At 52.2% G+C, this 24,543-nt stretch overlaps 1 protein-coding gene across 2 annotated transcripts in view; it reads left to right on the forward strand.

Annotated features, from left to right (window-relative positions):
• The window catches only part of VAV2 (vav guanine nucleotide exchange factor 2), a 122,599-nt gene extending 100,794 nt beyond the window's left edge, over nt 1–21,805 (forward strand). Inside the window, exons 7-28 of one of the 2 annotated variants that reach the window (XM_082295297.1) lie at nt 611–679; nt 1,262–1,362; nt 4,456–4,555; nt 5,801–5,896; nt 6,475–6,543; nt 8,655–8,741; nt 9,614–9,699; nt 9,946–10,078; nt 10,735–10,749; nt 11,157–11,266; nt 12,035–12,136; nt 12,246–12,334; nt 13,094–13,110; nt 13,452–13,473; nt 14,645–14,772; nt 14,972–15,046; nt 15,624–15,676; nt 16,353–16,469; nt 16,585–16,672; nt 16,767–16,890; nt 19,797–19,951; nt 20,662–21,805. In XM_082295297.1, the coding sequence (XP_082151423.1) occupies nt 611–679; nt 1,262–1,362; nt 4,456–4,555; nt 5,801–5,896; nt 6,475–6,543; nt 8,655–8,741; nt 9,614–9,699; nt 9,946–10,078; nt 10,735–10,749; nt 11,157–11,266; nt 12,035–12,136; nt 12,246–12,334; nt 13,094–13,110; nt 13,452–13,473; nt 14,645–14,772; nt 14,972–15,046; nt 15,624–15,676; nt 16,353–16,469; nt 16,585–16,672; nt 16,767–16,890; nt 19,797–19,951; nt 20,662–20,709 (1,884 nt within the window). In that variant the 3' untranslated portion in view covers nt 20,710–21,805. The remainder of the gene's footprint in view (nt 1–610; nt 680–1,261; nt 1,363–4,455; nt 4,556–5,800; nt 5,897–6,474; nt 6,544–8,654; nt 8,742–9,613; nt 9,700–9,945; nt 10,079–10,734; nt 10,750–11,156; nt 11,267–12,034; nt 12,137–12,245; nt 12,335–13,093; nt 13,111–13,451; nt 13,474–14,644; nt 14,773–14,971; nt 15,047–15,623; nt 15,677–16,352; nt 16,470–16,584; nt 16,673–16,766; nt 16,891–19,796; nt 19,952–20,661) is intronic. The other variant, XM_082295298.1, reaches the window with a different exon arrangement.
• The last annotated feature ends 2,738 nt before the right edge of the window (nt 21,806–24,543 follow it).

The following is a 24,543-nucleotide window of genomic DNA, read 5'->3' on the forward strand; positions in this document are numbered from 1 at the left end:
CACAGCCCTCTGGCTCAGTAGAAAGGAAGAGTTAAATTATTGCTTTCGTATCAATTAAAGCTTGCAAAGGCTTTGCAGGTCCTGGTGGTGTTATGGGTGGAAATTCCCATCTTGGGTGTGCTGTATTTGGGGTTTTTTTGCAGTCCCAAGTCACGTAGATGTTCCTATTAATATGGATTTGTTCAGAAAGGCATTGCCCGTGTAATCACATCATCGGTGCCTTCTCAAGGGCAAAATTCCAGGCAGATAAAGAGCTGGGAAGATGCTTCAGTGCAGCCAAGGACTGCAGCAAGCTGAGTGCATTTCACCCCCCTGTTGCAGGTTTAGCAGGGGAGGGGGCTGTGGGCACCCACAGCAGAGTCTTGCACCTTCCCACCCCTGGAAGTGCCGTGGGAGCCAAGGGGAGCTTGGGGATGATGCACTCACGGCAATTCCTGCCTCTCACTTCTCTCTCTGGTCGTCTTCTGCTTTTGCAAGTGCTTAAACTCATTAAAACCTGCCCAGGTAAACTCAACTGGTGAAGCAGAAAATACAAATCCCTTGTCCAAACCCCCCTCCTTGTCGCCTCCTCTCCAGTACCTCAATCCCTTTTTCCATTTCCCTCTTGCAGAACTATATGAACCCCCTGAGGCTGGTACTGACTCCCCAAGACATGGAAGCTATTTTTATCAATTTGGAGGTAACATCGTGGGCATTGTGCCTTAAATCTTTGTTCTTTTCACAGCAGCTCAGCCCTCTCCCTGCTTAGGAGGAGGTTTTCTGATTTCCTGTTAGATTTGTGCATTCACCTGGAGAGCTTCAGCTTTTCATGTGCTGTGGAGCTTAAACTGGTTCAGGAGATATTCTTTAGCACTCAGTTTTAGAGGTGGGGAATATATGAAGTCTAGGTAAGGAAAAAATTCTGTCCAGTGGATGTTCCAGGGCTGGGGCTGTGGGTTTTAGCTGGTTTAGCTGGTTTGGGCACAGGGTGATGAAGGGATTTGTTTCTACTCTGGTTTGCACAGGGTCTGGGTCAAAACCTGGCGCTTCCTCCACTCCTCCCTCCCCATGGTAGGGCGTTTCTCACTGTGTAACCTCAGAAGAATTACACCCCTGTCCTCCAGGCCAGTCAGGGCTGCATCCCACTAGAATAACTTCCTTTAAAAACACCTGAAAGAGGGAAAAACTCTGCCTGATGAAGGAGTAGATGTGCATTTCTTTAGGCTCTGTTTGCCCACTTGCTTTGAATTTGTTTAAAGTATTGACTGTTGCTTGGTTTTAGGACCTAATTAAAGTGCACTTCAGTTTCCTGAGAGCCATCGATGTCTCAATGATGTCTGGAGGAAGCAGCCTGGCAAAAGTGTTCCTGGAATTCAAAGAGAGGTAAAGGAATTCCTGGCTTCAGGCTGCTCCAGTTTTAACAGATTTGGGTTAATGTTTTCAGAGATTGAAACAGACCTCTTGTTACTCTCTGCCTTCTCACTCTCTCCTACTGCCTGAAAGAAGGTTGGAGCCAGGTGGGAATCTATCTTTTCTCCCAAGTAACAACAACAGGACAAGAGGAAATGGCCTCAAGTTCCACCAGGGGAGGTTTAGATTGGATATTAGTGAAAATTCTTTCACTGGAAGGGTTGTCAAGCACTTGAACAGGCTGCCCAGGGAAGTGGGGGGGTCACCAGCCCTGGAAGTGTCCAAAAAATGTGTACCTGTGGTGCTTAGGGACATGTGGCAGTGCTTGGCAGTGGTTGGACTCAGTGGTCTTAGAGGTCTTTTTCCACCTTAATAATTCTATGATTCCAGAAATGCCTTTCACAGCAGCCCAGGTTTGCATCCTCCACAGCAAAATGCTCTCAGGCATCTGAAACATCCCTCAGTGCTGACATTAAGCAGCCAAATCCATCCACAACTGTGTCAGGTCACCCAGAGCAGAGGCTGGGACATCTCCCCTGTGACCAACCAGGCTCAGCCGTGTGGCTCCCGTGGATCCTTGTTCCTGCAAGCCCCTGGCTGCACCTGGATTTTTCTTGAGCTCAGCATCCCATAGGAGACTGAATATCCAATGTGTTTGTGGGGACACATCCGAGGGGATGAAGATGGGATTTGATTGTGGTGAGCTGGAATGGAGCAAAACCTCACTGGCCTTCAAGGGTTTCTTGTGGTCTCCTGCAAGCAGCAGAGGGCTGTGATGTGGTGGGGTGACTCCTGGGCAGGGGAGACTCAGCCCTGCTGAGATCAAAGCGATTCCTCACTCTTAAAGAATCTCATATTTGGCACAGAGCTCATCCTGCACTTTTTGCACGATGAATAAATGTAAAAGTTGCTTTCACCAACAGAATTGGTCCCGAGTTCTGGCAGCTGCAAGCAGGAGCACCACAGCACACGGAGATAAGGTTGATAAAAGCCTTTAATATCCTTAATACTAATCAAAGGGTGATTCATTGTGGAGTGGTGCCAGGCTGTTATTTCACTGTGATTAAACCAGTGTCTAGACACAGAAATGCCATTCAGAAGTCAATAACTCCAGAAATACCATCTGCATTAATAACACGCCGTGAGGTCACATATTCCATCATCCCTGGGGCCTCTTGTTACAAAGGACATTTTTTTCTGGATTAAATTAAAAAAAAAAATCCAAAGAAGAATGCAAATAATTTTAAAAATACTCATAAAACTCAGGTGATTTTGATCTCCTAATTCCTGGCTCAGCTCCATGCATGCCAGTGCCATCCCTGGGGCCGAGCTGTGGACACAGGGAGCAGGGAAGGGACACAGGAGGAGTTGTGGAGGTGCCATTGCTGCCCAGGGAGATCCCATGGCTGTGCAGGAGCATGAGGCTTGGTTTTGAGCTTTTAAATCAATGTTCCATGCAGGTGGGTGAACAAACTGACCCACTTCCTAAGGGAGCTTGCAGACAACTTCCTGAAGCATCTGAAAGCCTTGGAAAGATGTGAGTGAAGGAGCCACAGCAGCTGTGAGGTGGTGATGGTGGGTCTGAAGCTCTGTTGAGTCCATGGGGATTTTGGGGCCCTCAGTGCTGTGGGAAACTGCTGCTAGAGGGGGATTTTGCTGTGGAGAAGTCCCCAAAGCCGGATTCTTGAGGATGAAGAGTTTGGAGCAAGCTGATGTAAATAGTCACATCAGGAAAGTCAGGAATACCACATTTTACAGCAAGGAAATCGAGGAGGAGGAGAAAGTGAGCTTTCTGTGTTGCCCCACCAGGGAAGGAACATGGACCTCCAGAGTCCCCATTTGGTCCCTGAATATGAGACCTTCCTCCATCAAATCTATCCATGACAAACAGCTCCTGCTTCCCTCCACATCCTTGGAGACATTCTGGCAAAATGATGCATTGCTCCTGGGCTTTGCAGGGGCTTTTTAAAGGAAATAGTTTGTAAATCTCTTTCTCTGGAAGCCAGAGGTTTGAATTTATGCTCCTGAAGCCTCTTTGAAGCTCTCCCCATGCTGACAAGGTGGATATTATTGTGCCTGTGCAGAAGTTGTCAGGGGGAAAAGGTGGAAGAATAATCTGTACTGGCCGTGGCTCTGCCGTGGCTGTGGCTCCATAAATCTCTTCATTCGCTTTGCTGTGGGGTGTGAATGTCCCATGTTTATGGAGCAACGCTGGGTCAGTGGCTCCCAGATCATCTCCATGGAGAGACAAGGCCCCCAAATAATGGATGAGTTGCAGTGTGTGATGGAAGATGTGTCTTAGCAGCAGCAGAGCAGTTAACGGCCAGGAAGGGGGAGAAAACCCAAACCCGTCAGGCAGGATTAATGAGAGAAGTGAGGGAAAAGGGGGAATCCACCACAAAACTGCTCTCTTTTGTCAGGTGTTTAAATTTATAGCCCAGGGTGTCCATGCAGAGCTTCACTGTGTTTCCAAAGGCTGTGACAACCTTCTTTTCCCAATTACCCAGGCTCTTGACCTCTAGGTCTCTGTGGCTCTTTCAAGAAGGAATGTTTCTAAAATGTGTGAGAGAATCATCATAGAATGGTTTGGGTTGGAAGGGACCTTAAAACTCATCCCATCCCACCCCCTGCCATGGGCAGGGACACCTTCCACTGTCCCGGGTTGCTCTGAGCCCCGTCCAACCTGGCCTTGGACACTTCCAGGGTTAGCCACAAATTCTCTGGGCAACATTTGACGGTTCCTCACCACGCTCACAAGGAGGAATTTCATCCCACTATCTCATCTAACCCTCCAAAAACAGGCTCCTCTGCTCTGGCCACCTGGGCTTTCTGCTCATCATGAGCTGAATCACCTCCACAGGTTCTGGAAACTTCCAAATGTTCAAGTGCTGAAAATCTAAATGTCAAAAAGCCACACAATAAAAGAGTGTTTATACTTTGCTAAGCAGTTAAATGGGGGAAGAGCTGTTTGCCTGGTCCTCTCGCTGTACACACATTTATATATCTTTTATAACAGGCTATAACTGCCAGCATTTCCAGTTAAATCTGTGATTTCCCCCTCTCCAGGCTGCTGATTTATGGCAAGTACTGCAGCCACATGGAATATGCCCAGAACACCCTGAACCACCTCCTTGCCAACCGGGAGGACGTCCGGCAGAAGGTGGAGGTGAGCGGGCGGGGGGACTGAGTGCTGCCCCCCACCCCTTATCAGGGGTTTTGGAAGGACTTTCTGGAGCTGAGAATGGTGTCTGGGGAATGTTTGATTTAGCAGAAGAGGAGAGGGCTGTGAGTGTGAGCACAGAGAGAGCAAAGCTGGGGGTTATCCTGTCCCGACCCCCTCGTTTTTCCCTCATCTCCTCACCAGACCCATGCTCTGTCCTTCCTCCCCAAGTTTCTCCGAGTTAAAACAAGCCAGTGACTTTATTTGAGTGGGACTGGCTGGGACAAGTTCTTTGAGTCGTGCAGGCCCTGAGCATCCCCAAGCCAGGAGCCACGTGGTTTCCCAAAGCCACCGGCAGCATCGGGGACCCTCAGAGGCGAACCCAAGTCCCCAGGCAAACTCTGGAACTCCTGCCCTGGCCTCCTCAGTGTGAATAGGGGCTGATCCAGGTATTAAGGGAATCAAAGGAGCCCCAGAAGGGATGCATTGTTCGAGCTGCTGTTTTTACCCAGCTCTAATTCCTGCTTTGCTCTTGATGCTAATCGGAATTTGCCAGGCTGTCTGTCCGCGTTACCTCGCCTTCCGCAAATGCGCTTTGATTCCCCGTGTAAACCCAATTCAGGGATAAAACTGCGCTTAGGAATTGTTTAAAATGTGTTCTCTGGGTCTCACATCAAGGCTGGAGCATCCAGTGCTTTTCCTGTCTGTCCCTCCCTCGTGGCAGCTCTGGCAGGTCACACAGCAGGGCTCAGCCAGCAGAGTCACGTCACTGAAATGGGTCTGGGCAAAGGTAGTGGTGGCAACACTTCCTGCGACCACAATTAGCTCATCTTAGTGACTTAATGCTCGTCAGAGCCACAGGCTGCCTGCTCAGTGCCAGCCCCTCACAAATCAGGTGCTTTTAGTTTGGCCCAGCCAGGAGGTGGCTGAGGCAAATGTGTTTCGTTTGACATTTCCCCAGGTCTGAGGGCATTCCTGCACTGCCCTGATGAGCAGCATCTTGTTAGGCTGGAGTAGCTCACTTTTATGGCAGCAGTGGCTGTAATTTAGGGTCCAGCCCCTGGGATTAATTCCTTGATAACCTCCATGGTGAGAGCCCCAGCCCTGGCTGGGTGGCTGCAAGAACCACAAACCCATGGGCATCAGAACTGAGTTTACAGAAACCAAACAAACATTCTCAAGACTTTAGAGACTTTTTTTGGGTGGGAAGCTGTTGCTTTCTCACTGCTGATTTATTGATCTCTGTCCTAGGAATGCACGCTAAAGGTCCAGGATGGGAAATTCAAATTGCAAGATCTGCTGGTGGTTCCAATGCAAAGAGTTTTGAAGTATCATCTCCTGTTAAAAGTAAGGTTTTCAGCACTGGCACTTCTCTCTCTGCTGTAGCATCTTTCACCTCTGTCAGTGAAGGGTGAATCTTTGCCAAATGCCGAGCAAGGGTTGGGGTTTATATTCCCCTTCAAATAAAATAATTACTAGAGCCACTTAACACGACATAATATTTGTGCTGTCTCCTAAAGTACGGTGACCCAGGATAATTCTGCACTTGTTATCCATGAGAGGCACTTAATGAATATAAAATAAGCTTGCATATAATCTGATTATGTGTGAAATTCCTCCCGTCAACTCCATGTAACAGATCTCTCAAGCAGCAGCCCTTGGTGTTTTCCCTGTCCTCTGGCCACAGCTGCCTGCCCGGGCATCCCTGCATCCCTGCCACCTCCCTGGTATCCCTGCTGTCACCCAGGCATCCCTGCCACCTCCCTGGCATCCTTCCAGTCACTCTTGGAATACCTGCAACCACTCTGATGCCCCTGTCACCATCCTGCCAACACTCAGGCAGACCCTGCCCGGTGCAAGCAGGGTCTGGGCATCTTTCCTAGCACATCCAAACTCTTCATTTTCATTCATTTATACTTTTTCAGGAGCTGCTCAGCCATTCCTCAGACCGGCCAGAGAAGCAGCAGCTGAAGGAGGCTCTGGAGGCAATGCAGGTACAGGAGGGTGAGAGTGGCGAGGGGGCTGTGCTGGGTTTGGGGTGCAGCAGAGCTCAGGATCCCTCTGCTATGTGAAACAAACACTTGGATGGAAAAACCAGCCAGGAACAGCTCGAGGCAAGGCAAGGTCTCCTCCTTTTGGCCACACCTGTGTGTATTGATTGCCCTGTGATGCTACAGCCTCACAACAGATCCGTTGTCACCGCTGTCCCCCTCCCCCGGCAGCTGGGGGAGCTGGGGTTTGTTGACAAGTTATGACTTCTCCCTGATTGCTGTTGTGTGCACGGAGGCTGTGTCAGATCCGGCTCTTCTTCTCACTGGGAGGGATTTGGAGGAGCTCCAGAAGGTATCAGCAAGTCAGGGAGCATGGCAGCAATGAGAGCCTGCATGTGTGGAGCGTTCCCTGTGTGCTGTTAGCCAGGTGCTGGGTGGGAATCCTTTAATCCACCTTTTTTTTTTTTTTTTATCAAAACGAAGATGTTTTTTCAACAGTTGATTTCTTTTGGCATCAACAGTTTCCTTTGTTTAAAGTTTTGTTTTCAACTTTTAGCTGAAGCCCCCAAAATCTCAGGAGAGCAAGAAATAAAATCATAGGATCATAGAGTCATCCAAATCTCAGATGTGTCTCCCCACACACACATTCACACCACATCCCATGTCAGCAGAACCTGACTGGATGGGGGATGCTCATTAACTCCAGGTTTTTCTACTGGAGAGCACCTCGGGATTCATCCCTGTGCTCACAGTCACTTTGTTTTCCACCTCGGCGCTGCATTTCCTGGCACTTACATAAGTTGGGTGACCTTTCCAGCCATTACCCCTGCCAGCCCACGGATCCAGAGCTGCTGTGTGGCTCGCTGTAGAGTTGAGGTTGTTTGAAGGATGTTGCATTCCCAGCCTGCTGCTGTGGCCTCAGATGAACGCTGGACCTGGTGACAGCAGCTAAACCCCGCTCGTGGCCTCATCACCCAGCACCACTGCTGAAAAAGAAATGTGTATTTGCTCTGGCTCTGCTGCAGACTCAGCATTTTTTGCAGGAAGACACTGATAACCATCAGGGAGGTTTCTCTCTTCTCCTCCCCATCACCAGGAGAGTGTGGGAGCAGTTCCAACCCTGCTGGGCTCAGGGGGCTTTGGGAGCCATTCAGTTTGGTTTTAATTGATCTGTAAACCAAGGCTTAACTTGCAAGTGATGTCTTTCATCACAAGTCCAGCCTTTCTGTCTGCTGTGCTGGCACGCAGCAGACATTGCTGCTGTCTGGGCGAGAGCTGTGTAGGGGGGTGGATGGAGTGACATTCCCAAAGGGATTCAGCTCCCTTTTATTTTGCTTGAATAGTTGATTTTGCAAGGTAAGGGCAGGATTTGCACCAAAACAATCGTTTGTGGTGGGGTTTTTTTGGTGCAGGTACCAACCCTCTGCCTGAGAATGCAGTACCAAGCTCCCAGTGAAATTCCAGAGCCAACATTTGCACATTGTCGTCTGAAGTCGTGGTTGATCCTGGGATTGTGTTTCCCTGGGATTGTGTTTCCCTGCTTCAGAAGGCTTTTGGTTGTGTCATTCCTCATCAGCACCCCTGCCGTCCCTGTCTCAGTGATGTTACAAGTATTGTCACGTAGATCTGCGATTATGGGCTGTGATTAACCCCTCTTGTGTTGGGGAGCTGAGCAAGGTCTGACCCGGGGGGGATGTCTTAAAGAATCCTCTGCTCAGATTTAATCCAAGTTGACAAGAGCCGTTGTTGAGGTCAAGGAGGGAGCAGATAAGAAGCAAACAGGCACAGCAAATCCACTCTGAAAGGTACAAGAAGTTGTTCCAGTGGAAGGGATGGTTCTTTCTCTTTGATGGATACAAATTTGGCGTTTGGGATGGCTGTGCTGCACTGGATTCACGCATTGCCATGGATTCATGCATTGCCATCTTCTGGGAAATGGAAAACATTGCAGCACCTGCCTGGCTCAGCGCTGGGAGCACCAACAGCCTCACCTGCCCCAGGCTGCCCTGGAGTCCTGCTCAGGTTCCTGAGGGATTCAGGGAGCCAGGCTCGTGTTTGTGCTCCTGGGTAAGGTACTGGTAAAGTAAAAATCAATATTCACCCTTTTTTTTAAGGACTTGGCCATGTACATCAATGAAGTCAAGAGGGACAAAGAGACTTTGAAGAAAATAAGTGAATTTCAGAGCTCTATAGAAAACCTGGTAAGCTGGAAAATATTGAACCAAATTTAGTCTGACTGTTATTAACATATTTGCTTTTTTGGGCAATTACTACTTATTCTGATGTGCTGAAAGATCCCCATGTGTTCAGACACGACTCTCATGTTTTGCTGATGGTTCAGAGGTGGATGCTCCATCACAAAGCTGCTTTGGCTGTGGTGGAGGGTGACTTCTCTTGTTGGTGTTACACTAAAAATGTTTCTCCAACTTTTCATGTTATTGGTGTAGGGAGGACTCAAAAATTCCCCAAGCTGGCTATCTGGCTTCTGTTTGAAAAGAGGGTTTCTTTTGCTGTTAAGAGGACAGAGGTAAACTGAAAGTGGAGGAGAAGGTCTCATGTAAAAGGGCACCTAATCCCCGAAAATCCCAACCAGGAATTTTAAGGAGAACTCATCCTCCAAACTCCAGAGGTGTCAAACACTCAGCCCCATTGCTGTGCATCAGCAGACCTGGAGGGGCGCTGGGTTTGGGGACTTTAAGCCTTGACTTCATTTGGTAACGATGAGCTTTTAATTGATGGTTATTTAACAGGGACAAAATCCTTAATTATTGTGGAAACCTCTGAAAAATAGCTTATTGGAGGTGGGAGGGGATTGCAAACGTGCTTGGACTGCTGAGCCTTGCCCTGGGGCACCAGTGCTGGAGCTCCAGGGATTTCCTGGGGTCCTGTACCTGTGTTCATGCCCAGGCTCCCCTTGGAGCATCCTCCCTCCCCTCGCTGAGGGTGATGCCGCTGCCAGGAGCTTTGGCAGTCTGATGCAGGGCTAGGGGGTTGGATGAAGGCAGCTTTGGGTTTCCCAAAAGCATCGTTCCAGGCCTGGCTGTGGGTCTGAGCGCTGCTTTGCTTCCTGCAGCAAGTGAAGCTGGAGGAGTTTGGGAGGCCGAAGATCGATGGGGAGCTGAAGGTGCGCTCCATAGTCAACCACACCAAGCAGGACAGGTGAGTGGCAGCAGAATGTCCCCACACTAAATGTGCCCTCATTTAGCAATTCTCCTTGAGCTCATTTATTTAATTACTGCCTGGAATTTCACTGACATAGCCCAGCATCGCTGTGAAATCACAGCAGGAGCCGGGCACTGAACAGCGCTGGCTGGGGAGCTCTGCAGAGCTTTCCAAATCCTTCCCCTTGGATTTTTTAATGAGGTGTTTGACTGGGTTGCTTGTTTATGTGCTTGCTTTGGGCAGGTATTTATTTTTATTTGATAAAGTGGTGATCGTCTGCAAGAGGAAAGGATACAATTATGAGCTGAAGGAAATTATTGAGCTGCTCTTCCACAAGATGACTGATGACCCCATGAATAACAAGGACATTAAGAAGGTAGGTGAACCAGGGATTAGCTCTGGAGAACATTCTGGAGCTGTTTCAGGGTAGTATGTTCCCATTAGCCTTTTAAAATAGAAACAGGGCTCGCAAAAAGCTGGAAAATAAACGCTCAACTTTCAGGGCAGCCTTAAAGAGCATTGGGAACTGTTTATTAACGTGGGGCTGGGCTGGATCCTTGACCTCTGTCCTGGCAGAACAGCCCTGAGGAGGCTGGGATGGTTGGAGTTAGGAGGGAGGAAGCTGCTCCCTGCTTTCTGGCCCAATGTCAGGGAGCAAACATCAGATGGGCAGGAGAGGAGGGCAGGGAGGGAGGGAAAGTCCAGGATGTTCTTGCTCCCACAAGCTGCGGGGTGGAGGAGCCTGGAAAGGTTTTGCACACCAAAACTGGCACTCGAAGCACTGAGGGAACATCATTTTCCTGTGGTTTGATGCTCACTCTGCAGCTGTGGAGGAAAAACCTCCCAGCTCTTGCTTTAGCAGAGCCCCGTTAGCTTAATCCACTTCCATGCCATGGGAAGAGCTATGGTGCAGATGGGATAAGGGCCACTGGGGTGACAACAGCCAGTTTTGCCACTTGGCTGCTGAGGGAATGCTGCTGGCTTTGTGTTTTAATGAAATCTGTTTCCACTTTGCTCTCCTATGCTTTCTAGTCTCACGGAAAAATGGTAAGCGGAGCACCCCCCTCGCTGTCGTGTGTTTGTGTGCAGTGTGCTGATCAGACAGGCCGAGCATATGTGCAGTGGGCAGGTCAGATGTTCCTCCTGGGCTGTCACTTGCTGTCAGCCACAGACAGAATGGCTGGGCAGGATCCAGTGGAGCAGAAGAATCTGGGTTCTCTTGTCTGCCACCATGAAATCCTGTTTGGGCCAAGTGCACAGCGCCGGGGCGGTTCAGGCATCACTAACTGCGATGTGCTAGAGAAACAGGGAGCTCTCCTTCCTCCTCCCCTGCTGGTCCCTGGCCACAGTTCAGCAGCAAGGGCAGGGGCAGGCCCTCAGAGCAGTGGCTGAGGTGTGTGGATGGAAGTGTGGTGTGTTCTGCTCTGAGACCAGCTCTCTCTTTTCTCTTGCAGTGGTCGTACGGCTTCTACCTAATCCACCTCCAGGGCAAACAGGGCTTCCAGTTCTTCTGCAAGACAGAGGAGATGAAGAGGAAGTGGATGGAGCAGTTTGAAATGGCCATGTGAGCATGAGTGGCTGCTCTAGCCCTGGGTGCAGTTCCCAGGCGTGGGGGAAAAGTGTCTTGGGCCATCAGGTCACTGCAGAGCAGCTCTGCTAGCAAAACCTGTGATGAGGGAGCTCATGTGGGCTTGCTGGATGGGTTCCTGTGCAGAGGGAGCTTGGAACCATTCTCTGAGCATCCCCACCAAAGCAGCTCTGAAACTGGATTTTATCTGTGACACTGAGATGAGATATTTGGAAGGAATTCTTCCCTGTGAGGGTGGGGAGGCCCTGGTGCAGAGAAGCTGTGGATGCCTCATCCCTGGCAGTGCCCAAGGCCAGGTTGGACAGGGCTTGGAACAACGTGGGATAGTGGAAGGTGTCCCTGCCCCTGGCAGGGGTGGAATAGGATGAATTTAAAAGTCCCTTCCAACCCAGACCTTTCTGAGATTCTTGAAAGGAAACCTCACCGTGGTGCTGGGCCATGGGGAAGCAGCAGGCTGGGGCTGGAGGAGGGTGAAGAGGGAGCAGGTGCTGCAGGCCCTGGTCCTGAGCAGAGCAGGGCTTAGCCCCGTGCCACAGCTCTGGGCTGATGATTGACTCAGGCAAGGGCCAAATCTGTGACTGTTGTCCCAGGGGAAGGTTGATGGACAAAATCCTCTCTCCACAACCCAGCCCTGATCTCCTTTCACATTGGATTTCGTATCTGTCCGTGTGGTGTCCAAGCTCGGACTGAAATGCCAGCAGCCCCGTGGGGACAGGCTGATAACCCCCAGGTCCTTTCCCTCAGGTCCAACATAAAGCCAGAGAAAGCCAATGCAAATCACCACAACTTCCAGATGTACACATTTGAAAAGACAACCAACTGCAAAGCCTGCAGGATGTTCCTGAGGTGAGCAACAACCTTCCTGCTGTTCTGCAGTAAAACATAGAGAGAAAAATCACAAAGCTGAGGCTGAATTAGGATTTTCCGACTTTTTTGTTGTTGTTTTTTGGTGCAGAGGAACCTTCTACCAGGGCTATCTTTGCCCCAAATGTGGAGCAGGTGCTCACAAGGAGTGCTTGGAGATCATTCCTCCCTGCAAGATGGGTGAGTTATTTCATTTTCTGAGCAGCTCGTTGCTGCACGTGAACGATCTGAGAGATTCACTCTACAAAGCACTGATGTTTGTTAATGCATAAAACAATACAAGTGTGCTCCCACCCACCTCCCAGGGCTGGAATTCATGTTGGCTGGGGGTGTAAAAAACAGACAAAGCAGCTGAAATCCTCCAAAATGCAGAGCTGCATGCCATGGGTGGCAGAGGATCACGGCACCGCTGTGCAGTGGGTGGGATGCTCCAGCTCTTGGGGATGGGTATTTAAGAGACATGATCAATTCTTCATCATTTAACAGTGAAAGCAGGATGGTCTACAGCAGGGAGGACATTTCTGATGAGGAGAGAGCTCGTCTCTTGACCCCAGATGTCCCAAAATATGGCCAAAATTTGTGTCCTTGGTCTAAACTGGGTGAAGCTGTGACTCACCTGTGCTCACTCTTGGCAGAACCCTGGTGATGCTCAGTCCAGGGGGTGTCACAGGGTGGCTTTGGAGAGGTTTTGGGTGGGGAGTGGAGGGAGGAAGAAACAAAACTGCAGAACTTTGTGGCAGTGAGGAAATGCCCCTGTCTGGGTGCAGTCACTCCCCAGGAGCAGAGAAATGACTCAGGTGACCCCAGCTCTGCTTTGGGCTTCCTCCATCGAGTTCACACCCTGATGCCAGTCTGTTGATACTCAGAGCATCAAGAGGAGTAGAAAATGGGGTTTGTTGCCTGTTAAATTAACCCCTTATCCCACCATTTCTCTTGCAGGTTCTTCAGCAGACCAGGTACGTGGTTTGGCCCTTCTCCTCACCCCCCGTGTCTTTGTCCACTCTGGGTGTGGGCAGCTCATGAGAAGAGCCAGCACTGGCCTCAGAGGGGTCCCAGCAAACTGTGGGACAGGACTGGGGACCAGTGGCCTCTTCTCCAGCCTAAAACTGGCCCAGTTTGAGCAGCACCAGAGCCCTCAGGAGGTGCCAGCACCCAGCTGGGGTGAGCACCAAGGGCTGGGGGGTACCAGGGGGGTCTGGGGAGAGGTTTTCTCATCCCAGTGGCATCAGGTGGGTGCTTGTAGAGAGAACTGAGACTAATGTGTCCTCACTGAGACTTTTTTCCTCTTTCCTTGCAGGATTCACTGGGTGCAGGACCCGGTAAGGGCATTGCTGTGTGACAGGAGGGCAGGGAGAGGTTGTGGCTGCAGGAATCCCCAACACCGAGTGTGTGGGAGGGGGAGGCTTCTTCCCAAACCAGGAAAGAGCTTTAGGACCTGCAGAAGGGTCCTGTGCACCCTCATGGCCAGCGATGGGGCGCTGGGGGCTCTCCTGTCCCTGCTGCCACATCATTTCTTTGGGTGCCCTCGTGCCCCTGGCCAGCCCTGCTGGGCCAGTAAAGCTTCTGCCCACCACACCAGTGACCAAGGAGAGCCTGGCACAACATCCTTGTGCCAAATCAACCTTCAAAGCAGGCCTGGCATGTCCTGGCAGGGAGATTTGTTGCTGATGGGGAGCATCTTCCTGCTGGCATGTCCAGTGTGCTCAGGGCCTCTGATGGGCCATCAATCACAGAGGTTACTGCAATAATTTTTGACCTTCCTGTGTTTAAAGCTTGCCTGGACTGAGCTCTGGGCCTGCCCTGCCCCTGCTCTGGCTCAGAGGACAAGAACAGTTTGTTTTTGTGCTGTTTCTGATGGAAGGAAAGCCAAGCCTGGCAAAAAGAAACCTGAATCAATTTTGTGGTTAAAAAAAAAACCCCAACAAAACAAGCACAGAGTGCTCTTGCTGGGCGGGGAGAGGCAGAGGTGGGGAGGCATTTTGAGGATAAACACTGTGGGTTTGGTGCAGTGGGGGAAGTTTATTTAATGTGCAGTTGTTGGCAAGACAAGTGGACTTTGACTGGGAGCTTCAGGGGCGTTTGAGTCCCAGGTCCAGCTGACACTCAGTGGTAGCTGAGTGTTCCCTGGTCCCTTTTGCAATCGTGGTGTCACTGCTGAGCCTGGCAGGGCTTGGTGCTGGTCAGGCATTGCCTGGCAAGAGCTCCTCTGCCTCAGTGGGGCTCAGATCCAGGTGCAGGGCTGGGAGCTGGAGCTTCAGCTCAGCTCAGTCCTGCCTGGGTTTATTTTTGCTCAGGGAACTCAATCATCCATGGAACTGCAGGAGCCAAGAACATTCACTGTGGACACCATTCCTCCCTGCTTTCATGTTTCCTGCCCCCAAATCCTGCCTTATCACAGGATAAGGAGTTACAGGCTTCAGGAGGGGTGGTTTTGTTTGGGTTTTTTTTCAGCAGGGACGAGGTTGTGAAACTGTTCTGCTTCTCTGCCAGGTCCTAAAATGGTGGCGGTTCAGAATTACCATGGTAACCCAGCCCCTCCTGGGAAGCCAGTGCTGACCTTTCAAATTGGGGATGTGATCGAGCTGCTGAGGGGGGACCCCGACTCACCGTGGTGGGAGGTGAGAGCAATTCCCCTTGGGAAACTCCTGGAAAGTTTTAAACCAGTGACTTCTGCATTATCCCTTTTATTTGTGGGTTTTCCTGGTGCAGGGGTGTGCTGGGGGTTGGGAGGCAGGTTGGGGCCTGTCCCCACCCCTGCACAGTGACACCAGTGCTCCCAGTGCCCGCCCCAGGCTGATGCCCAGCTTGGCTTTGCAGGGGAGGCTGCTGCAGACGAAGAAGTCGGGTTATTTCCCCAGCTCCTCAGTGAAACCCTGCCCCGTGGATGCCAGGGTAAGTGCCAGAGAGGAGATGGAGCTGGGAGTGCCAGGGGGGTGCAGGTGCTGGGGTTGTCCCTGTCACTCTCCTCAGCCTTCTCCTCGAGACCTCAGTCCTTCCCTGGACCTTCAGTGAGGCCTCTGCCTCATAGGGGAGGTGGATCCCTCATCCCATGGGTGCAGGGGTCAGGTCAGGGGGTCCCAGCCCTGTTCCCAAGGCTGGGGTTGGTGTGATCACGTCCAGACTCTGTTCCTTCTCCGCAGGGCTGACTCGGGTCAGAGTGCTTGAGATCAGGCCCAGTGCAGGAAAACTGCATTTGGTTTATTTTAATTGCTTTTAGCTGCTTGCTGTAATGTTGTCAGCTGCTTCCCAATTAAAAACCACTCAGGTAAATGAACAAACACAGCCTGCTCATCCCAGCTGGGAGCTGGGAGGCGAATGCTCAGCTACAACACTGCCCTCCGCCGCCCAAGCCCAGAATCCAGGAACAGCTTGGCAGAGGGAAGCCTCCCGTGGAGAGGAGCATCCCACACATGATCCACAGCCCGAGGAGCTGCTGGTTCATCACTAACGAGCCATTCTCAATTTGCAGCCCCCCAACAGCCGACCGCCCTCGCGGGAGATCGACTACACGGCGTACCCGTGGTGAGTGGGCAGGAAGACAAAGCAGCCTTGCCTTTCAGTGGTTACCTCCTCAGGAATCCACTCCAGCAAGGAATTCCAAATACAGACCAGCAGTGCTCTGCATCTTGCCTCGCCTGTGGCTGTGGAGCAGCTGCCACGGTGGCGTTGGGGTGTTGAAAGCCCTGGCAGCAGCTGTGGGGATTTCTTCACTGATGGAGAGGGTCAGAGGCAAAAAGAGAGATGCTGGTTTCTCTTCCCATTTTCTGTGCCCAGAAAATGATTATGGGAGGAAGGAGGCAACTCCTGCCTTGGCACGAGAGGCTGTGCTTGGCTTGCCTGCTGCTCGTTCTCTCCAGCTCCAGCCAGGTTTATGAATTCATGGATATAAATTATCCCTGCTCTCCAGCTCTTGCTGAGGCCTCATTAACCCGGGGACTGATTCCCAATTAGTGGGATTTTCCAGGTGTCAGGTACCTCAAAGGGAAGAGGCTGCTCTCTGTGTGGTTCAGTGGCTCAGCAGCTTCTTGTGTACCCCAGGGCACTTTCCTTCCTGCTCGGGATATTCGGGACATTTCTCTCTCTGCCTTCCAACCTTCATGCCTTTAAGAAAGAAGTATCTTTTTATCCAAAACATGCCTGTTTAAGGATACAAGTTTGGTTTAATGAATTAATTGAACTAATTGACCTCTGGGCTCAGGTTTGCAGGGAACATGGAGAGGCAGCAGACGGACAACCTGCTCAAGTCTCACGTCAGCGGCACCTACCTGATCCGGGAGCGGCCGGCTGAGGCCGAGCGCTTTGCCATCAGTATTAAGTGAGTGATTCCTCATTTAGGAATTTAATAATTTAATATTTCTCACTGGCAGAGGAGAAGCCAGGGCTGGACCACGTGGCTGTGTTTTCTTGAGTGCCTTTGCTGTCATTGGCAGGTTCAATGAGGAGGTGAAGCACATCAAGGTGGTGGAGAAGGACAACTGGATTCACATCACGGAAGCCAAGAAGTTCGAAAGCTTGCTGGTGGGTTTTGGTTCCCCCTCGTAGCACATGCCCTGTCCCTGAAAGTCATGCAGGAGATGGCAGAGACAGCCAGATGCCTCTCCCTCCTTGCCAGGAGCTGGTGGAGTACTACCAGAGCCACTCGCTGAAGGAGAGCTTCAAGCAGCTGGACACAACGCTGAAATATCCCTACAAATCCCGGGAGCGCTCTACCTCCAGGACCTTCACCCGCTCCCCAGGTAAAGCCCAGCTTGGGTGTCATGGAAAACCTGCCCCTTCCAGGCAGCTGTAGGAGCAGTGGATGAAGGAATTTACAGCTTTGCTGTAGGGCTTGAGTTCCTCAGTTTGCAGCTAAGTTCTGCTGGGCTGGTGGCGTTTTCAGGATGGATCTTGGTGGGATCAGGGGGGTCTGGCCGAGCTGGGGCTCTCTGGCACTGCTCTCTGAAGGGACAGTTTTTGCTGGGATGGGCTGGTTCCCCTCCAGTGGTTTTGCACCCTGAGGTTTGCCCACACTCTGGCTGGGAGCAGGGATGTGATGCTCACTTCGTGGGATTTATCCAGTCTTTCTCACCCACGTGAGGTTTTTGTGTTTTAATGGATCCAGTTCCAGTGTGACTTGTGGTTTGAATCCTAGTGGGACTCCTTTAATGGAGGTGATGGGTGAAAGGGTAAGTCTGTAAAGAAAAAGGAAGGAAAAAAATCAAAACAAATGGAAAGCAAAATGTGCAGTAATGGAAGATGATGTTTTGTCCAAAAGCCTGAGTGCAGAATTAACTGCTTTGTGGGGAAAAACACATGTTAAAAATTTTCCTCTGTGGTATATTTAAAAAAGAATACCAAAGGAAGATAGGGTTTAAAAGTTGATTAAATATCTTTTTGCATTAAATACAAGCCTAGGATGAATTTTGAGCCCCCACAGTGGCTGTGGGGCTGTGGCCAGACCTTCTGTCAGCTGTCCCAGCTCCGAGCCCCTGCACAAGACCCTCTGCATGCTTTGCCCTGTATTCCTCCATCGGCTTTTAAAGCATTGTGCCTTATAATATTTTATTTTCATTTCCTTTTTAATGCGTGTTCTGCCTCTTTCTGTTTCTCTCTAACCTCTTTGCAGCCTCCTGCGCTTCCTACAACTTTTCTTTTCTCAGTCCTCAGGGCCTCAACTTTTCTTCTCAGAGCTCCTCCAGTCCCTTCTGGTCAGGTACCAGTGCCTCTCCCTGCTGGAGAGACCTGCCACCATCCCCAGCTTGAAAACCATCACCAGTGGGACCTGCGGGGTCCCCCCTGAAATAATTCAGTGAATTAACCATGGCTTGGCTGGCAGCAAAATGCTCTTCCCCCCCTCCCCAAAATCAAGGCAGGGAGGAGATGGACTTACTGCTGTTTGAGAAAAGGGGCTAAAATTAACAAAAAAAGTGGATGTAGCACTTTGGGATCTCATGATGTACTTCAAGCTCCACCTGGTTACCCCGTGTGTCTCACCCAACGAGCATCAGCATCGCACCCTCTCCCAGTCTGATCCTCCTTGTCCTCCAGGAGAACATCCCAGTGTCCTGCAGGTTTTGAGCTCTGGTATCTGAGGCTGCTCAGGAGCCCCTTGCTGAGGGGACAGGGACACATCTGTGCTGTCAGCTGTGTTCTGGGGCTCGGTCTCCCTGCAGAGAGTGCAGTGGTGCCCCAGCCTTTGGACCCCATTGATTTAATGTCTTCCAGGCTGGTGTCATCCTCCCCACTGATGGGATCAGAGCAAAATCCTGCCAGTTTTAGTTCCTGTTTTAGTTTTTATCTTACAGTCTCTCCTTTAGGCTGGACAGAGAAAATCAGCAGCAAAGCCACGTGTGCCTTCCTTGGTGCTGTGTTTGGGAAGAACACTTGACTTTTCAAGCATAAATCTGGGAATTTGGGATTCTCTAACTGCATAGAAAGTACTGCAGGAAGTGATCTGTGTAGCAAGGGGCTCTGAGCAAGCTCCTGATGACAGAGCTCAAAGCTGCCGTGATTTTTGTCTGTTCTCCAGCTTGGCTGCCTGGCCAGGCCGGATGAACCCTCCAGTGATTGCACATTGTGTGTCCAAACCGCCTCCATCGCCATCCTCATCTCCTCCCACCCTGAGAGCTGAAAACCTGGGCAAAGCTTTCCCTCAAACTTCGTTCAACCTTGGTTTGCACACTTTTAGAGTTGAAATTAACCCTTGGAAATCCTGGGGCAAAGAGGGGAGTGAAGCACAGCATCCCCTCAGGGTGTTTATTTCTTTTTTTGCAAACTGCAGAGAAAGTGCATTTTTCTGCTCCTCTGCTCATCCCATCCTCCCACTGTTGCTCTCCAGCCTTTTTCCCTCTGCCCAGACCTTGGGGCAGGAATGCTGAGTGCTGCCCCTGCCTTCCCTCCCTCCTTGTGCCTCTCCTGAGCATCCCCTGCCTGAAGTGATGGAGATCTGTGGGGCTGTGCCGGTGCTGGCAGAGGTCGGCTCCCAGGATGGTTCCTGGGGTCATCTCCTCATCACAAGGTGCTGGTCAGTGGTAGGGTTTGGCACCATGTGGTCAGTAATGGGATGAAGTTCCCAAGACAGGAAGGGACAGGAGCAGGGAGGTTCCAGGTTAGGAGCTTGTTGCACCTCATGGCAAAGCACATGGGATTTGCTCAACACCTCTGGGAGAATCCATTCCCAATAACTCCATTTTTGAGGTACCTTGCATCCAAGTTGATTTACAAAGCCTTTTGACCAGGTGGCTCCATCAGGTGCTGGGAGCTGGGTGGCAGCTCCACAAGGCAATCTCCCAGACCTGAGATTGAGAGCTGAACAGGATTTTTCCATGATTTCATTGTTGAAGACTGTATATTCCTATAAAATCCTTTCTTTTACCACCTCACAAAAGTACCCTTCAGCCCAGTGATCCCCACCAAGCCCCTGACCAGCAGAGAGGGGCTTCCCAAACCCACAGAGCCCTTCAAAGCCCAGCAGGAATCCAGTTTAACCCCGACCATTCCACCCTTGCGAAGCCGAGCAGCTCAGGCGATGCCACCCCTCCATCCCAGCGGCTCCAGCTCTTGGTACCATGCTGGAAAACCCAGGTTGAACCTCGCCAAGCTTTCCCCAGGCTTCAGCCAGTGTGGAGCTGCTCCCAACACGCGGTGCTTTGTCCCCTGGCAGTGTTCACCCCCCGGGTCATAGGCACGGCGGTGGCTCGGTACAACTTTGCGGCGCGGGACATGCGGGAGCTGTCGCTGCGGGAGGGGGACGTGGTGAAGATCTACAGCAGGATTGGAGGGGACCAGGGATGGTGGAAGGGGGAGACCAATGGAAGGGTGAGTGTGTCCAGAGACATTCCTGTCCCGTTCATGCAGTGCCAAATCCTCCCTGCTGTCAGGACAGCAAAGGGCAGGGGGTGTGTCCCGCTCCCTCTCGCTCTTTCCTGGGTTCTGGGTGGGCTGTCACCTCATGAGAGCCACCCCTGTGTGGCCATTTGGTGTTTTGTGACATTGACAGCGATGTCCAGGGCACACAGGTGGATGGGAGCCTGTGGTGGGAGGGCCTGATCTTCCCTAAAGCTGCCCGTGGGGGATGTATGCAGGCTGTGCAGGGGGAAGGCTCAGCATCCTGGGAAAACCAGCGGGCTGGTGGCATGGCCTGGTGGCCCACGGGGTGTGTGGCACTGGGGACAGATTCCTCGTGCCCTGATCCCTTCTCTATTGCAGGCAGTGTGTCCAAGGGGATGCGGGGGAGTTGGCTCATCCCGAGTGAGGGTGATGGCTGACACCATCGGGATGTGGCACATCCAGCACTGGGAACAGCACATGATGGCAGGGGAATAACCCCAGTGACAGGACAGGAGCTCCCTTACAGAACCACAGAGCTCAAAGGGCCCCACAACGATCATGGAGTCCAACTCCTGCACAGGACACTCCAACAATCCCACCCTGTGCTTGGGTTGTCCAAATCCTTGAACTCCAGCAGATTTTGTGCTGTGTCCCTTGAGCTTCCCAGCCCCCAGCTCACCTCTCCTGTCCCCCCACAGGTGGGCTGGTTTCCCTCGACGTACGTGGAGGAGGAGGGGGTGCAGTGACTGCGGCCAGGGCCGGTGGAAGTCGTCGAGCACCCAGAGGCAGCAGCTGCAGCCCGAGCACACCGTGACACGCTGTCCCCGTGCCGGACACCTCCCAGGACTGCTCCCGCAGCCCCTCACCACCCCCCTGTGTACAGCCGAGCCTCGGGGCCGCCCGGCCTCGCCCCTGTTCTGTGTACAGAAGATTGCTGGGCTGTGGGATGGCGTTGGGAGAGCCCCGGGAGAGCCGCGCGCTCCCCTGCATGGACAGAGCTGAGAGACTCTGGGGGGCCCACCGGGGATGGGCGCTGCACCCGCCTTTGTCAAGGTGTTTTAAAAGCCACCCCAGGATGGTGGTGGGAGGGTGAGGCTGAAGGGTTGTGCCTGGGTGAGAATTTGGGGGTTTCCAGAGCGGGGAGCCCCAAGGAGGTTAACGCAGACCCCCTGCCACACCACTCGGGTGGTTCCCCAGGTCAGGATTTTGGCTGTGGCCCTGGCAACCATGGGCAGCACCGTGCTGTGGCCAGGGCGAGGGGCAGGGTGGGGACACCTGGCCCCGGAGGAGGAGAAGGCTGTGACCATTTTGACCCTCAGGTGCAGGCTGGAAGTGGACCTTTGGGTAAAACACGAGGGGAAAGAGCTGCTTTGGCACCCCCAAGCCCATTTTCTTTACAGCCACCTCAGTCCCACCAGCCTTGCTGCGGGCAGGGGAGGTGCCCAGGGAGCAGGCTGCTCCCACTGGTGAGCAGGAGGTCTCAGTGCATTGCAGGACTGGAGATGTGCTTTGCCACACAAGGTTTTCCAAGGCCACCAAGGCACCAGGCACATGCAGAGGATGTGTCCCTGGGTCTGTTCTCCCCTCGCTCCCAGCAGGATTCCCCCAAGCCAGGCTGATTTTTCTTGCAGCCGTGACAAATCCCACCTCATGAGCTCAGGGCGAACCCACCTGAGTAAGGGCTACGGTGTCAACTCCTGACTGCTGTCCCTGAGCTGTGAAAGCACCTCTTCTTCCCAGCTGTGTGCACTTTTGGGGGCTGGGAGCGTTGCCTCCCTCTCTTCCTCCCACAGGCTGTTCCTGCTGCTGCTGTCAAGTAAAGGTCCGTCTGTTGTGACATTCCCACTGTGTCCTGAGCGCCGTCTGTCCGAGTCTGCCCTTCCCAAAGTGGAAGGGAGTCCCACCCATCATTTGCTGGGTACTGGCTTCGCTCTCCAGCTCCAGAATTCCCTTCCAAAGTGCAAATCCGAACAAAATCCACCTTTGGGAGCGTGACAGGGAACAACTTCCCTGTATCTGAGCCCCCAGGAGCTGCCTCTCTGAACACGTGGCATTTTGAGCTGGTGCTTCCATGCCCTGATGTCGTTCCCTTGGGATTTGTGGTGGTCCTGCTGTGCAGCATCGTGTTCCTGGTGTGGGATCCTGGTGCAAGTCTGGGAGATGCCAGCGTTGGGCTGGTGAGCGGTGCTGCTGCCCTCAGTCCCTGGCTGCACCCTTGCTGCCAGCGGAGCAGCAGAGCCATGCTCTGGATAAGAAATGGAAGAGTTTGGTTCTCTCAAGGACAAGGGAATGATGCGAACTTGGGAATTCCACACTGCTGCTCAGTGGCAAGCCCACAGTCGCCCTGCTTGCTCCCTGTTCCTCCCGGAGCTCTGGGAGTGTCCCCGCTCATGGGGGGTGTGGGGTGGGTCTGGCTGGGGCAGGTGGGAGGTGACAGGGACACAGGGGGACTCAGGGCTTTCCCAAGATACTGTTTGGTGCTAACCCCTCCCAGCCAGCCCCTCCATGCTCAGTTTGAGGGGAGCAGCCAGCAGGGAGCTGGCAATTCCCTGCTCCTTTGCAGAGCAGAGGGTCCCATTCCCATTCCAGAGGCTGGGCTGGAGCTGAGGGGGTGTTTGGGTGGATGGGACACACAAACTCCTGATGGCTCATGTGATGCCTCAGATCCTAAAGCCTTACAGCCCCTCCTGTTTAACGTGGCCAATTTTGTAAGGTGGCAAGGGCACCCCTTGGGAGAGCACAGCCCTGTCACAGGGACCAGGGCCCCTCTGTCCCTTCCACCCCAAAAGGACCCCCACCCTCTGCCTGCCCTGCCAAGCCCCCTCCCCCCAGAGAGAGCTCTCCCTCTTGTGTTTACTGGTGTAAGAAACTTGTTAAAGAGAGATTGTTCTGGTTTTAAGTAATTATTCAGCCATTTGCCACAAATATATCTGTGAATAAGAAAGGGAAATGTTTTTTTTATGATGATGGTGAGAAAATTGTATATATTATTTTCGTTCACCGCAGGTCACTCGGAATTGCAATGGGATACGTTGGAAAATAATATGTAAATTCCTTGGGTTTCTCCTTTGCACTGCACTAACTGGGGTAGGGTGGAGGGGGTTTAAAGATGAAACTGTTTGTTTATGGAATAGTTCATAGCTGGGAATTTGGAAAATCATTTGGAATAGCTTGTAATGCTGGAATAGAAACTTTAGCTGCTACTTAGAAACCCTTTTGCATGTGGTTTTTCCAGGCCTTTTTAAGTTACAATTCATCAAAGTAAATTCCCCAATGGAAAAAAAATGAAATAAAGTGTAATTTTGCTGATAGGTTTTTTATTTTTTCCCAGCCATGGTTTTTACTGTGCCAGAGGGCACAGTGTCAGGGTCCTTGTCACTAAAACCCCCTTGGCTGCACTGGGGCTCAGGGGTGGCTTGGGAGATGGGTGCTCACAGGGATGGATCCTTCCCCATTCCTGGCATGAACAGTGTTTGTACCCCTCCAAAATTCGGAGTAAATCCCTCCTGTGGTGCCTGTCAGGTTCCTTCTCATTCCTGGAGCAGCTGCCACTCCAGTTGTCCCATCCAGGAGTTTTCCTGCGACTCCTTTTCTGAGCTGAACCCCTGCTCAGGGATGGGCGAGACAGGCTGGTTTTCCATGGCTTTTAATCACTCCTGAATGCCACAGTCCAGAATCCCATGTGGCCCTGCAGGCAGCAGCAGATTCCAGAGCAATAAATAAAATAAATAAATAAAGTTGCACAGTTGCCTATAAAAAACCTGAGGCTTCACCCCGAGCAGGGCTGTGATGTCCCCGTGAGCTGCCGTGTCATTTAATTAAGAACATTAATTTTTTCCTGCCCTTGGAGTCCTCAGTGCTTCACTTTTCCCAGGGTCAGCTGGAAGGGGCTGTAGCTGTGAGCAGAGGGGTTTTACTGGGAGAATCGGGATGTGAGCTGGGCCCTAAATTCTGGATGCTGGTTCGGGAAGGTGCTGCCCAGCCGGGTGTTTAGGCTTGGTCCAGGTGCTGATCCTGCCTGGGATAAACTTTCCTTGTGGCTGTTTGGTCTCAGGGGGTCTCTCCAGCATTCACCACGTGCGAAATACCAGGGTTTGGTGCCTGGGCCCTCCCCTGCTGGTGATGAGCCTCAGCCTGGCCCTGGGTGGGTGGAATGGCCGTGGCACAGCTGGGCTGCCAAACGCAGCACTGGAGCCTGGAACCAAGAGCTGGGCTTTGCAAAACCCTGCTCCCGTTCTGTCCTGCCTCTGGGGACACCCCTGCCAGCCCTGGGGCTGGGGACACTGAGCCCTTGGGGAGTGGCTGGAGCTGGCAGCTGGGTGCCTCCACCGTGGCTTTGCTCGGCTTTGTGCCAAAATCTTCCCCTGGGGTTTCCTCCAGTGCAGGGTCTGACAGCTCGGGAATAAATGGGGCATTGTTCCACCGTGCCCAGCCACGGCCAGGTGCAGTAACCACACCAGGAGCAGCATTCCAGGGGCATTAACAGGAGAATAACTCTCCAGCCACGGCCAGCACAGCTGGCTCCAGCCCTGCGCAGCCCCTGGCCCGTCCCAGGAGCGGGGGGGGGGCACACACCAGGC

This window comes from Coloeus monedula (genome assembly GCF_965178545.1).
Source record: "Coloeus monedula genome assembly, chromosome: 21".
Classification (NCBI taxonomy): Eukaryota; Metazoa; Chordata; class Aves; order Passeriformes; family Corvidae; genus Coloeus; species Coloeus monedula.